Here is a 15,171-nt window from a genome sequence, read left to right on the forward strand (position 1 = left end):
TCATTATGAAGTCCCATGTCAGATTCCTATGTTAGGACAAGGTTTATTATGTGACATTATGAAGTCCCATGTCAGATTCCTATGTTAGGACAAGGTTTATTATGTGTCATTATGAAGTCCCATGTCAGATTCCTATGTTAGGACAAGGTTTATTATGTGACATTATGAAGTCCCATGTCAGATTCCTATGTTAGGACAAGGTTTATTATGTGTCATTATGAAGTCCCATGTCAGATTCCTATGTTAGGACAGGGTTTATTATGTGTCATTATGAAGTCCCATGTCAGATTCCTATGTTAGGACAAGGTTTATTATGTGACATTATGAAGTCCCATGTCAGATTCCTATGTTAGGACAAGGTTTATTATGTGTCATTATGAAGTCCCATGTCAGATTCCTATGTTAGGACAAGGTTTATTATGTGACATTATGAAGTCCCATGTCAGATTCCTATGTTAGGACAAGGTTTATTATGTGTCATTATGAAGTCCCATGTCAGATTCCTATGTTAGGACAGGGTTTAGTATGTGACATTATGAAGTCCCATGTCAGATTCCTATGTTAGGACAGGGTTTATTATGTGACATTATGAAGTCCCATGTCAGATTCCTATGTTAGGACAAGGTTTAGTATGTGACATTATGAAGTCCCATGTCAGATTCCTATGTTAGGACAGGGTTTAGTATGTGACATTATGAAGTCCCATGTCAGATTCCTATGTTAGGACAAGGTTTAGTATGTGACATTATGAAGTCCCATGTCAGATTCCTATGTTAGGACAGGGTTTAGTATGTGACATTATGAAGTCCCATGTCAGATTCCTATGTTAGGACAGGGTTTATTATGTGACATTATGAAGTCCCATGTCAGATTCCTATGTTAGGACAAGGTTTATTATGTGTCATTATGAAGTCCCATGTCAGATTCCTATGTTAGGACAAGGTTTATTATGTGACATTATGAAGTCCCATGTCAGATTCCTATGTTAGGACAAGGTTTAGTATGTGACATTATGAAGTCCCATGTCAGATTCCTATGTTAGGACAAGGTTTAGTATGTGACATTATGAAGTCCCATGTCAGATTCCTATGTTAGGACAGGGTTTAGTATGTGACATTATGAAGTCCCATGTCAGATTCCTATGTTAGGACAGGGTTTATTATGTGACATTATGAAGTCCCATGTCAGATTCCTATGTTAGGACAGGGTTTATTATGTGACATTATGAAGTCCCATGTCAGATTCCTATGTTAGGACAAGGTTTATTATGTGTCATTATGAAGTCCCATGTCAGATTCCTATGTTAGGACAAGGTTTATTATGTGACATTATGAAGTCCCATGTCAGATTCCTATGTTAGGACAAGGTTTATTATGTGTCATTATGAAGTCCCATGTCAGATTCCTATGTTAGGACAGGGTTTATTATGTGTCATTATGAAGTCCCATGTCAGATTCCTATGTTAGGACAAGGTTTATTATGTGACATTATGAAGTCCCATGTCAGATTCCTATGTTAGGACAAGGTTTATTATGTGTCATTATGAAGTCCCATGTCAGATTCCTATGTTAGGACAAGGTTTATTATGTGACATTATGAAGTCCCATGTCAGATTCCTATGTTAGGACAAGGTTTATTATGTGTCATTATGAAGTCCCATGTCAGATTCCTATGTTAGGACAGGGTTTATTATGTGTCATTATGAAGTCCCATGTCAGATTCCTATGTTAGGACAAGGTTTATTATGTGACATTATGAAGTCCCATGTCAGATTCCTATGTTAGGACAAGGTTTATTATGTGACATTATGAAGTCCCATGTCAGATTCCTATGTTAGGACAAGGTTTATTATGTGTCATTATGAAGTCCCATGTCAGATTCCTATGTTAGGACAGGGTTTAGTATGTGACATTATGAAGTCCCATGTCAGATTCCTATGTTAGGACAAGGTTTATTATGTGTCATTATGAAGTCCCATGTCAGATTCCTATGTTAGGACAGGGTTTAGTATGTGACATTATGAAGTCCCATGTCAGATTCCTATGTTAGGACAAGGTTTATTATGTGACATTATGAAGTCCCATGTCAGATTCCTATGTTAGGACAGGGTTTATTATGATTACATACCCAACTTCTATGTAACTGTGTCTATCTCTTGTGCTTGTCCTGTCTAGATGTGAATGACTGTGAGAAGCAGCCATGTAAGAACGGTGGGATGTGTCGAGATCTGGATGGTGACTACACCTGCCTGTGCCCTTCACCCTACGTCGGAAAGCAATGCCAGCTCCGTAAGTATAGGGCAGGGGAACCGCTGCATAGGAGAGACTGAAACATGTCTACTACTCTGTGTGTTACACATTATGAACTGTCTCTCTTTGTACTTTAAGTCACAACCAGTATGTCCATATTAGAGATTATAACCTGTTTATGTCTCCTATATAAGACAATATAACATATGTATGTCTCTGTATGTGTTTGTTCCAGGTTGTATATCTCTGATGGGGATGGAGGGAGGAGAAATCGTTGAGTCTCAGATCTCGTCCTCCTCTGTACACTATGGCATTATGGGTCTTCAGCGCTGGGGTCCAGAACTGGCCCGGCTCAACAACCAGGGCATGGTCAACGCCTGGACCGCCGCCAACCATGACAGGAACCCCTGGATGGAGGTTAGAGAACCAAGTCAGTTTAGTAAATAACCACTTGTTGTGGTAATGGTGTTCTCAAATGGGAGGTCATAACCCACTGGTGGACCGTGGCCAGCTCCTCATGGGTCCAGACTAAACTTTGGCTTGAAACATGCTTTTCTACTTGATGAAGTCACTCGATCTGGCCTCTCTATGGACATTGTCATGGAAAAGAAATGAAACACTTTTTCAATTTGTCTGAATGATGCTACACAGCTCTAATAAAGTCTACGCATGTAGTACACATATAAACAGCCATACACTGTACTCTCAGAAAAAAAGGTGCCATCTAGAACATAAAAGTGTTCTTTGGCTGTCCCCATAGGAGAACCCTTTGAAGAACCCTTTTTGGTTCCAGAAATAACCCTTCTGGGTTCTATGTAGAATCCTTTCTAGCTGGAACAGAAACATTGTTCCTATGGGGACAACTAGAAACCTTTTGGAACCCTTTTTTCTAACAGTGTATCATCTAAATCCCAGTGGGGAGGATGATTAGTGGTTTGACCCCTGTCTGACCTCTCTCTGACCTCTGACTCTAGATCAACATGCAAAAGAAGATGCGCCTAACTGGCATCATCACCCAGGGTGCCAGTCGAATGGGCATAGCTGAGTACATTAAGGTCTTTAAAGTGTCTTCCAGCTTTGATGGTAAGACCTACACCCCCTACAGACCAGCGGGACAGAGGAAAGACAAGGTGACTTTACAATATAAGTTTACCATAGTAATATTCATTTATAGTTAGTGACTCAGTGTAAGTTCATTTAAACAGTTGTCCCATTTCCTACAGTCTTATAAAGGGTCAGATATGTTTCATCCTCTTAATGGTTAAGGTCAGAATTGTGGGAGGTTTAAGCTGTTCCTAGATCTGTTCCTACTGGCATGTTTTACTTGGACATGTACAGTTGCTCTCACATGAATGCCTGTAACAACTTGGTGACATCACTTCTGTGCCCTGTGCCACAGGTGTTTGTGGGGAACATTGATAATGACAGCACCAAGACCAACCTGTTTGACCCTCCCATCGTGGCCCAGTTCATCCGCGTCATTCCTGTGGTGTGTCGCAAGGCCTGCACCCTGCGCATGGAGCTGGTGGGCTGTGAGCTCAATGGTAAACAGACACCTCTACATGGGAAAATAGAGTGGAAAGACGACTAGACTGCATCTCAATAGTTTTAATTGGCTTCCTTTCCTCCTCGTCTCCGTCTGCATCGATCTGGAAACTCAGGACAGGTGATAGAAATATGGTCTGGCCATTTGGTGTCTTGTTTTTTTACATCAGATGGTAATCGGGAAATAAAGAGAGGAAGCCACTCCAGACTATTGACATGCAGCTGTAAATAAAACCCCATTCAAAACCCCAGGGACATTCAGAGTCCTCTGCCTGAACCACAAATAGACCTTGAGAAAAGTTACAAGCCCACCAAGTAAAAGGCATTAAGTTGCGGTACATGCAGTCTCCTTGTGTTGATACTGTGGTACTTCTGTCCAGCTTGCTGACAGTAAGAGGGGTTGTTTAGATGTCCTAACATGAGTCTAGATTTAGTTATGTTTAGACCACATACTGTAGGGAATGGTTTGGACAGCATTCAGAGGGAGACCCATGCAGTGCAACAATGGGGACGGAGTTCCTGACAAAAGCACCACCCATACACTCGCACACACACACTCACACACCATGTCCATATGTGTTTCCAGCCCCACCCTATTACTCAGTGTGTATAGAGCTACAGTTCAAATTGACTTGCTGCTAGTAAGGCTATTGGGCTTCACTCACTTTTCCTATTCCCCATTATTTTCCTATTCCCCATTATTTTCCTATTCCCCATTATTTTCCTATTCCCCATTATTTTCCTATTCACCATTATTTTCCTATTCCCCATTATTTTCCTATTCCCCATTATTTTCCTATTCACCATTATTTTCCTATTCCCTGCCTCCTTTCCTATTCATTTCAATGCCATTTCAATGCCTCCTTTATACAAATGTTATTTGTTTATTATAAATATCTGTCTGGTACTTTTCATTCCCTGCTTTCATTACTTGGTCTTATTATTGACTTTCTGTAGTGTGCCTTTACACAGGAAATAATATGGCATACCTGTCTGTCCTACACTGTTTGTCATGCTATCTGTCCTACACTGTTTGTCATGCTATCTGTCCTACACTGTTTGTCATGCTATCTGTCCTACACTGTTTGTCATGCTATCTGTCCTACACTGTTTGTCATGCTGTCTGTCCTACACTGTTTGTCATGCTATCTGTCCTACACTGTTTGTCATGCTATCTGTCCTACACTGTTTATGTCATGCTATCTGTCCTACACTGTTTGTCATGCTATCTGTCCTACACTGTTTATGTCATGCGATCTGTCCTACACTGTTTATGTCATGCTATCTGTCCTGCACTGTTTATGTCATCCTATCTGTCCTACACTGTTTATGTCATGTTGTCTGTCCTACACTGTTTATGTCATGCTATCTGTCCTACACTGTTTATGTCACGCTATCTGTCCTACACTGTTTATGTCATGCGATCTGTCCTACACTGTTTGTCATGCTATCTGTCCTACACTGTTTATGTCATGCGATCTGTCCTACACTGTTTATGTCATGCTATCTGTCCTACACTGTTTATGTCATGCTATCTGTCCTACACTGTTTATGTCATGCTATCTGTCCTACACTGTTTATGTCATGTTGTCTGTCCTACACTGTTTATGTCATGCTATCTGTCCTACACTGTTTATGTCACGCTATCTGTCCTACACTGTTTATGTCACGCTATCTGTCCTACACTGTTTATGTCATGCTATCTGTCCTACACTGTTTATGTCATGCTATCTGTCCTACACTGTTTATGTCATGCTATCTGTCCTACACTGTTTATGTCATGCTATCTGTCCTACACTGTTTATGTCATGCTATCTGTCCTACACTGTTTATGTCATGCTATCTGTCCTACACTGTTTGTCATGCTATCTGTCCTACACTGTTTATGTCATGCTATCTGTCCTACACTGTTTATGTCATGCTATCTGTTCTTCAATGTTTATGTCATGCTGTCTGTCCTTCGCTGTTTATGTCATGTTGTCTGTCCTACACTGTTTATGTCATGCTGTCTGTCCTACACTGTTTATGTCATGTTGTCTGTCCTTCGCTGTTTATGTCATGTTGTCTGTCCTTCGCTGTTTATGTCATGCTGTCTGTCCTACACTGTTTATGTCATGCTATCTGTCCTACACTGTTTATGTCATGCTGTCTGTCCTACACTGTTTATGTCACGCTATCTGTCCTACACTGTTTATGTCATGATATCGGTCCTACACTGTTTATGTCATGATATCAGTCCTACACTGTTTATGTCATGATATCGGTCCTACACTGTTTATGTCGTTGTCTGTCCTACACTGTTTATGTCGTTGTCTGTCCTACACTGTTTATGTCATGCTGTCTGTCCTACACTGTTTATGTCGTTGTCTGTCCTACACTGTTTATGTCATGCTGTCTGTCCTACACTGTTTATGTCATGTTGTCTGTCCTACACTGTTTATGTCATGCTGTCTGTCCTACACTGTTTATGTCATGCTATCTGTCCTACACTGTTTATGTCATGATATCGGTCCTACACTGTTTATGTCATGTTGTCTGTCCTACACTGTTTATGTCATGATATCGGTCCTACACTGTTTATGTCATGCTGTCTGTCCTACACTGTTTATGTCATGCTATCTGTCCGTCACTGTTTATGTCATGTTGTCAAATCAATCGATCAATCAGTAAGTGGCTAATCTACATGCCTTGAGCTGCAGTGTTGGTTGGTGGAGGGATAAATTAGGAGGATGGGCTCCTTGTAATGTACTGAGTGGGTGGTTCTTCACTTGGGTGTGATCATTGGTTTCTCTCTATTGGTTCTCTGTCTTTCACCTCCACTCCTTTCCTGTCTATCATTGTCTCTCTGCTGTTTCGTTTACAGTATATTCCAACACGACAGGTTGCTCTGAGCCAATGGGCATGAAGTCCCGCCTTGTCTCTGATGGACAGCTCTCGGCGTCCAGTGCCTTCCGCACCTGGGGCATTGATGCCTTCACCTGGCACCCACAGTTCGCCCGGCTAGACAAACAGGGCAAGACCAACGCCTGGTCCCCCGCCACTAACAACCGCTCAGAGTGGCTACAGGTGAGACTGACTCTCCTCTTTTAAAGGGGCAATATGGATTCCAAAAACAAACCACTTGTTTTGGTAAACAGCTGAGGGATGGGGCCTGGAGAAATTTAACCACACTCAAATTCATAGACAGAGCTATGGATGCAAAGACTGAACATCCATGAGCTCAAAAGCATATTTTTAACCATGTTTTTGAAGTTAGTGTTTGTTTAAAATGATATTGTATTAAACAATGGAGTAAAACAGTATTTTGGATTCTGATGGAGTGAAGCATCTAAACATCTATTCTTTAAGAACCAATAGCTAGCTATATACACTACCATTCAAAAGTCTGGGGTCACTTAGAAATGGCCTTGTTTTTGAAGGCTATTCCATGCGAGAAATCGGCATGGAATAGATCTGGTACAACGCTGTGTTCTACTCCCTTCACAGAACAGCGCAGACTGGCTTTAACCAGAATAGAAAGAGAGTGGGAGGCCCCGGTGCACAACTGAGCAAGAGCACAAGTACTAACGTCTATTTTGAGAAACAGACGCCTCACAAGTCCTCAACTGGCAGCTTCATTAAATAGTACTCATTAAATAGTACTCATTAAATAGTACCCGCAATCTCTTCAGATTACCTCAACAAATTGACAACTACAATGCCAAAGGTCTGCAAAATGGAGGATTCTTTGACAAAAGCAAAGTTTGAAGACCACAATTATTATTTCAATGAAAAATCATTATTTATAACCTTGTCAACATCTTGACTATATTTCCTATTCATTTTGCAACTCATTTCATGTATGTTTTCATGGAAAACAAGGACATTTCTAAGTGACCCCAAACTTTTGAATGGTAGTGTAAGTACATGTATGTACCAATCCCACATTACCATTTTAAACTGTCTACTTTAACAAAGGATTTCAGGTAGCACTTTATTTTACGGTTTAGAAATGACATGGTAATTACTTGGAAGTTGGTAATATGGTATTCATACAGTAATAACCTATGAGTTACTTGTTTGTGTCTTTAGGATGGGAACTTTTAGCTACCAGGTAGTTCCCAGTTGTGTTGAATTAGTTGTAGTACTTACCAGAGTGTATAGATTGTTGCCGCATCATTTCTTAGTGAATACCATCTAAATATCAATGGAAACATTCCTTAGAGGAAGGATCACTTTCTCTTCCTAATATGATTTGTAACACAAAAAGTCATGGATCATTTTTATCATCCTTGTGGGATTCTGACATCTGTTCTTGCTTCATACTATTTTATATGATGAAACAGCTATTCAATATTGGGCACAAATTGTGTGGGAAAACAGACATCAGGGATAGGAGTCTGACATATGTCGACGTAGTATCTTTGTTTATAAACTTCACCCCGCTCACACACTTCTTATTCTGAAAAGTGAAGACATTCCTGTGAGGGGAGTCTACCTTGTAGTAGTTGTAGGTTTTTATGACACTGATGAAGGTCAGATGGACGAAACGTTTGAAATGGAATAAACCTTTTCCTTTTTTCACCTGAAATCAATGAATGTGAACCATCCTTCTCTTTTCTACTGTGGTTTTTCTACTGTAGCCAAGACACGTTTTGTGATTTTATTTGACCTTGGGAAAAGAGCTACTTCTTAAATACCAAAATACAGGGTTCATTGAATTGAAGGTATTATCATTAATCTGGTCTATATGTTACTGTCTTGTCCTCCTTGATCCTGTCCCAGGTTGACCTGGAAAAGACCAAGCATCTGACAGGCATCATCACCCAGGGGGCCAAGGACTTTGGGGTGGTGCAGTTTGTGTCCGCCTTCAAAGTGGCCTATAGCGACGACGGACAGACCTGGAACCTGGTGAAGGATGAGAACACCAACACAGAGAAGGTCTGTGAACCACTGCTCACAACGTATTCTCATTATGACAGTCTCACATATTGGGGCTCCCCAACAAAATAAGTATTTTTCAGCCTCATAGTTCTGATACGCTTAATTGGTTTCCTTTCCTTGTCTCCTCTCCTTCATCGCCACTGATCTTATCTGTTAGATGATATAAGTCTACCCAGCCATTTCAATGTTCAGAAAGGAAAGGAGAGGACGCCATTTAAAAGTAAAGAGACACAGACATACTATAATCATTTTTACCCTATTTGATTTCGATAGTAGGGATAAGGGGTTTTGAGAACCTCTGCACAGTTTGTTTGTTGACATGAGTTGGGACCTGACTGTGTTTCCCGTGCCAATTTACGGACCCCCTCTCCGGACCCCCACCCTGTGTGTGGAGTGTATCCCCTGGTCCTCTGTGTGAATGATCTCTTTACTTCCTGTTTTGTCCCTGGCTGGAACAGTGCTAGTGACACTCACCCCTGTAGCCCCCCTCTCTGTGTGGAATAGGAGAGGCCAATCTTCACCCCCATGGGAGTGCCGCAAGCAAGGGGCTGTTTAAATTTGCATTGGGGGCCTACGCTGAATAATTCAATGACCTTCAGGGACGAATAAACAACCAATCTTTTCATTGAGTGTAGACCCTTGACATTATGTGACGTAGCCAGGGGCTTCCTCAGAGGGACTGGGAGGGGAGTTGTGTTTGGGTCGTAAGGCTGTCATCATGAATGAGGTCATAGTTCAGACCAATTTACAATCCTTGATGGGAAGCCTCAGACATTGACCTTTGACCTTTACATATTGGTTCATATTAGATCTCTCCTCCCATTCAGTAGAACCATTAAAACTGACTGTTTCAATGAATAGGGTGAATATTGAAGTTTATCTGAACAATAACTGTTACACACATGAAGTAATGTCTTAACACAGCTGGGTAGGAGATTGAACAACTGAAGTGAACCTTGAGAAGGACTCCCGCACACTGTGTATAATGCAAAAAAAGACATTTCATGAGTCCCTTTCAACATGCATATTTAAATATAGACATATTTGTTCAGGTGTAGAATTATTCACACCATACAACAAATATGGTAGTTAACTGTTGACCATTGATGTGTGTGTGTGTTCCCTGACATATATGGTAGTTGACCATTGATGTGTGTGTGTTCCCTGACATATATGGTAGTTGACCATTGATGTGTGTGTGTTCCCTGACAGATATGGGAGTTGACCATTGATGTGTGTGTGTTCCCTGACAGATATGGGAGTTGACCATTGATGTGTGTGTGTTCCCTGACAGATATGGTAGTTAACCATTGACCATTGATGTGTGTGTGTGTGTTTCCTGACAGATTTCGTAGTTAACAATTGACCATTGGTGTATGTGTGTTCCCTGACAGATTTTCCAAGGCAACATTGACAACAACATGCATAAGAAGAACCTGTTTGAGCCTCCGTTCTACGCCCGCTACCTGCGCGTTGTGCCCTGGGAGTGGCAAGAGCGCATCACCCTGCGCATGGAGCTGCTGGGCTGTGACTACTAGAACTACATTGCCCATAATCCACCAGTGCTCCACTCAGCCCTCCACCCAGTCTCCATACTGTACCTGTCCACACTGGAATCAGTCACACCTTCCTCTGTACCAGGACATAGAAATCTAATGTATAGAATGTACATTGGGAAAATGTGTCAGGTTCTAACGTTCCAGAACTTTGCATCAATAGAATATGCTCCAGATTAAGTCTGCTCTACAGCTTGTATTTCTACAAATATTTTTCAGATGTTTTATTCTCCAGCTAAAACTGATCAATTCCAATTGGTTTTTGATCCTTTCCACAGTGACTGTGGCACAGTGTCAATTCTAAATATATGGGCTCTCACATTGTCTTTGAAGAATTAGGGTATGTCTGAAATGACAGCCTATTCCCAATGTAGTGCATCATTTTTGACCTATTGGCAGTACATGTGCTGTGGTCGGACAAACCCTTCCCCCAGCTCTGCCAGTTCCAACACGTTCCAAACACTCACAGTTCTGTGTGATGTCACTTTGCCAGCCGACCTAGCAGCTGCTTGTCCCACCATGCTCTTTGACATTATGTATCCAGGGTGAGAGCCTTCTATTTACAGCAGTGGTATTCAGAGTCAGGGTCGCCAAATAAAAATAACATCCTGTCCCAGTCGACGTGGACTTAAAGACATAAAAAATGAAGAGTAGCCAACAGATTATTGTATGGGACAATATACGTTTTTGAGAAAGATTGGTTCTCTTAATTTTTATAAGAGAGATGACAAGACAATGAATTGAAAGTTATTTGTTGATGTAGGTTGTGTTTTTAGATTTGGGTTGGGGTCACCAGAAATTCTGCTGAAAAAAAAATAGGTTCCCTGCTGAAAAAGTTTGAATACCACTGATTTAACACAGGAGGTTGGTGGCACCTTAATTGGGGAGGACGGGCTCGTAGTAATGGCTGTCGCAGAATTAATGGAATTGTATCAAACACATGGTTTCTATGTGTTTGATGCCATTCCATTCGCTCCATTCCAGCCATTATTATGAACTGTCTTCCCCTCAGCAGCCTCCACTGTGATTTACAGTAAACAAAAGGCTCTGTCGAGGACCACAATAAAGCAGCTTGCAGTCCTGATGTGGCCCCCAGACCTGGAGTTAAAGACCCCTAGTCTACCATAATATAGATGTGATTGTATCGAAGGGAGAGTAGACACGTCAGCTGGTCGATATGAGCACTTAGTAGTATATTGAAGCAGGGCCTGTGTGCAATATACTTTTTGGGAAATAGCTGGACATAATAAATTAACACATTTGTTAACTGACAATGGAATTATTGTACTGTACATTACCTATACTGTATATTAAGGAAGGACATTGTTTTTTAAAGTGAAACTAAAAGCTGCAAAGGATTGTTCAGTATGATGGTGTACCTTTCACACTTGATCCATGACTTAAGTTTTTTTTCCAATTTAGCAGATTTGCTTATGTTCTAATAATAATCTTGCATTCCAAGTCGGCCTAAAACTGCTTTTTCCCCATTTAGCAGAAATGAAATCGTACAGACAAGAGACAAGTAGAAATGATTGAGTGAGTAGAAATGATTAGACTCTGTTGTGGTTTGAGTTTTTTCTTTTTAAGAAATCCAATATGTTGGTCTTCAACAGACATCACTAATTAAAACAAGTTGAAAAACATTCAGTGTTAAACATTTTGATTGAAAAGAATGTCCATTACATAAGACATTGCATGGGTAAACATTGATATCAGTCTTACAGTAATAGCATCAACTTAGTTAGAAGCACAAAAAGTGTCCCTTTGTAATTTCGCCCTTCTGCCTAACTCTCAGTGACAGGCATATTCTCTCTCTCTTTATCTCTCGCTCTTGCTCTCTCTCTCATTTCTCTTTGTCCCCTCTACTACTTCCCCTTCTCCTTTTCCCTCCCTCTCTCTCCCTCCCACTGTTTCTTCCTCTTCAATTTGTGACCATGCCACTGCCAGGACGTTACAGAGCAGAACTTTGTGTTCCCCCTAGTTCTGCAGTGGCGCCCCATTCTCCTGCCTGACCTGTCTGATCATACTGTCAGGACGGGCGTGTCGTGGATAGCAGGACAGAAAAAAGTTGGTTCCAGCAGAAGTGGGACCTGATTATTAAGTGACATCATGGGGGCTTGTTAATGGGGCTGTGTATGTTAGTGCATATAATCTGAATTGCTTTTATAAAATAAACAGACACTCTTAAACTTCATAGTTGCAATAAACGTGTTTACAGCCAGCGTCAGTATAAACTACAGTAATTTAGTTGACTCTTTGGGCGTGATGACTGTCTAGAAATAATGCTCTGTTCCCGACTTCCCGACTGCACAATGGCAGAATAATTCATAAAACACTGTCATTAAGGCTAGACTAAATCATCTCAACCTTTTTGAAGGAAAATTCGATGTCTAGTCCATTTTGGTGTCCCATACATGTTGGGACTAGGAAGTAGTCTGGCCAGTCCAGTGTGAACCACAGAAGACAACCCATGAGTTAGTCCTAAATGGCACCCTAATGCCTTTTGACCCAAGCCCTATGGGTCCCTGCTCAAAAGTAGTGCACTAAATAGGGAATAGGGTGCTTTTTGGGATACAAGCCATTGATGACCGCTCTGTTGTAACACTGTCCGAGACCCCTGAGGGATTTCCATTGTGGGTCAGACCATAGTCCTGTCTGTGTCTTTCCCATCCAAACATTCCCTGGCTGTGTCCCAAATGGCACCCATCTAAATATGGTACCTTTTGACCAGGGCACATAGGGCTCTGGTTAAAAGTAGTGCACTATATAGGGAATAGGGTGCCATTTGGGACAGGGCACCTATGACCCAATAAAGGACTCTCCTGGCTGGGCAATAGACTGGTGTTTATAGTAGTAATCAGACCCTCTTAGCTCCTCATTTCTCTACTATTCACACTTGCCCCTGGCCAAGGCTTTCAACTACACTCTGACTATATATTAGCACTGTGTGTGTGTGTGGTTTTACTATCCTTGTCACAAAATCTTAGTCACAAAATGTCACATCTAAAAAATATGTTTGGTGCAGTATTTCTCAAGTGTAAAAATGTGCATGAAAACGAGTCATCTATAATTGAATGACAACAAACACTTAATTGAAGAATCCCTACTGTTGACCAATGACCGACGAAGGGCTGTAGGCTCTGAACATTGTCTTTCCTTGAAAAGAACCGAAAAAACCCTTGCTGAAGAACAAAACAAACAAAAACATCACAAAATGTAATAATATACAGTGCCTTCAGAAAGTATTAATCAATATAGTAATGTCTGTATCAACCTGAGTCAATATTTTGTAAAAGCACCTTTGGTCTGATTACAGCTTTGCACATCTTGGGTATGTCAGTATCAGCTTTGCACATCTTGGGTATGTCAGTATCAGCTTTGCACATCTTGGGTATGTCAGTATCAGCTTTGCACATCTTGGGTATGTCAGTATCAGCTTTGCACATCTTGGGTATGTCAGTATCAGCTTTGCACATCTAGGGTATGTCAGTATCAGCTTTGCACATCTGGATTTTCTCCCATTTCTCCCAGATTTTCTCAAGCTCTGTTAAATTAGATGTGGAGTGGCTATGAACAGCAATCTTCAAATCTTTCCACAGATTTTCAATGTGGCTCAAGTCTGGGCTTTGCCTGGGCCACTCAAGGACTTTGACATTCTTCTTCTGAAGAAATTACAGCATTGCTTTGGCTGTATGCTTGGGGTCATTTTCCTATTGGAACGTAAATCTTCACCCCCGGTCTAAGGTCTTTTGCACTCTAAAGCAGGTTCTCATCAAGGATTTGCCTGAATTTTGCTCCCTTCATTGTTCCCTTTATCCTTACCAGTCTCCCAGTCCCTGCCGCTGAAACGCTTCCACCATCATGCTTCATGGTAGGGATGATGTTAGATGGGTGATGAGCTGTGCCTGGTTTTCTCCAGACATAACACTTTCCATTCAGGGCAAAAGGTTACATTTTTGTCTCATCAGACCACAGAATATTTTGCTTATGCTCTGAGTCTTACATGTGCCTTTTTGCAAACTCCAGGCATGCTGTCATGTACCTTTTTCTCAGGAGTGGCTTTTGTCTGGCCACTCTCCCATAAAACCCAGATTTGCAAAGGGCTGTAGAGACTGTTGTCCTTCTGGCAGGTTCTCCCATCTCAGCTAAGGAACTCTGTAGTTCTGTCAGAGTGGTCATTTGGTTCTTGATCACCTCACTGACCAAAGTCCTTCTTGCCCGGTTGCTCAGTTTGGTTGGACGCCCAGCTCTAGGCAGAGTCTGGGTAGTTCCATACTTTTTTTCCATTTCCCCATGATAGAGACCACTGTGCTCTTGGAAACTTTCAACATTCCAGAAATCGTTTTCTACCCTTCCCCAGATATATGCCTCATCACAATTCTATCTCGGAGATCGACAGACAGTTCCTTGGACTTCATGGTGTAGTTTCTGCTCTGACTGTCAACTGCGGGACCTTTGGAGCGTCAGAGCAAAGGGGTGTGAATACTTATGTAAATGAGATATTTCTGTATTTCATTTTCAATACATTTGCTAAAATTTATATAAACATGTTTTCACTGTCATAATGGGGTATTGTGTGTAGATGGGTGATAAAAATTCAGGCTGTAACACAACAAAATGTGGAATAAGTCATGAATACTTTCTGAAGGCACTATATGCACAAAGAGTTTCCAACTGTTTCAGATGGGGAGCAAGCGGATGCCTAAAGGGTTAGGGAAAATTGGATTTTGAATGGGAATCAACTGTTTGGTCCACACAAGGATATTAAAGCAAATGTGTGTGTGTGTTTGGCAAGAGGAGAGACAGAGAGTGTGTGTGCGCCTGCGTGTGTATGCGTGCGCATGTCTGTGTATGTGCACGAACACGTGTATGTGGACACAGTGCAAGTGCACCGTAAA

The 15,171-nt window shown here is 41.4% G+C and overlaps 1 protein-coding gene across 2 annotated transcripts in view; it reads left to right on the forward strand.

Moving 5' to 3' along the window:
* Positions 1-11,916, forward strand: part of LOC139385275 (lactadherin-like) — a 26,239-nt gene extending 14,323 nt beyond the window's left edge. The window contains exons 4-10 of one of the 2 annotated variants that reach the window (XM_071130443.1): positions 2,175-2,288; positions 2,485-2,666; positions 3,224-3,379; positions 3,649-3,793; positions 6,658-6,860; positions 8,559-8,714; positions 10,112-11,916. In XM_071130443.1, coding sequence (XP_070986544.1) covers positions 2,175-2,288; positions 2,485-2,666; positions 3,224-3,379; positions 3,649-3,793; positions 6,658-6,860; positions 8,559-8,714; positions 10,112-10,255 — 1,100 coding nt within the window. In that variant the 3' untranslated portion in view covers positions 10,256-11,916. The remainder of the gene's footprint in view (positions 1-2,174; positions 2,289-2,484; positions 2,667-3,223; positions 3,380-3,648; positions 3,794-6,657; positions 6,861-8,558; positions 8,715-10,111) is intronic. The other variant, XM_071130444.1, reaches the window with a different exon arrangement.
* Positions 11,917-15,171: the final 3,255 nt, after the last annotated feature.

Source organism: Oncorhynchus clarkii, chromosome 26 (assembly GCF_045791955.1).
Source record: "Oncorhynchus clarkii lewisi isolate Uvic-CL-2024 chromosome 26, UVic_Ocla_1.0, whole genome shotgun sequence".
NCBI classification, from domain to species: Eukaryota; Metazoa; Chordata; class Actinopteri; order Salmoniformes; family Salmonidae; genus Oncorhynchus; species Oncorhynchus clarkii.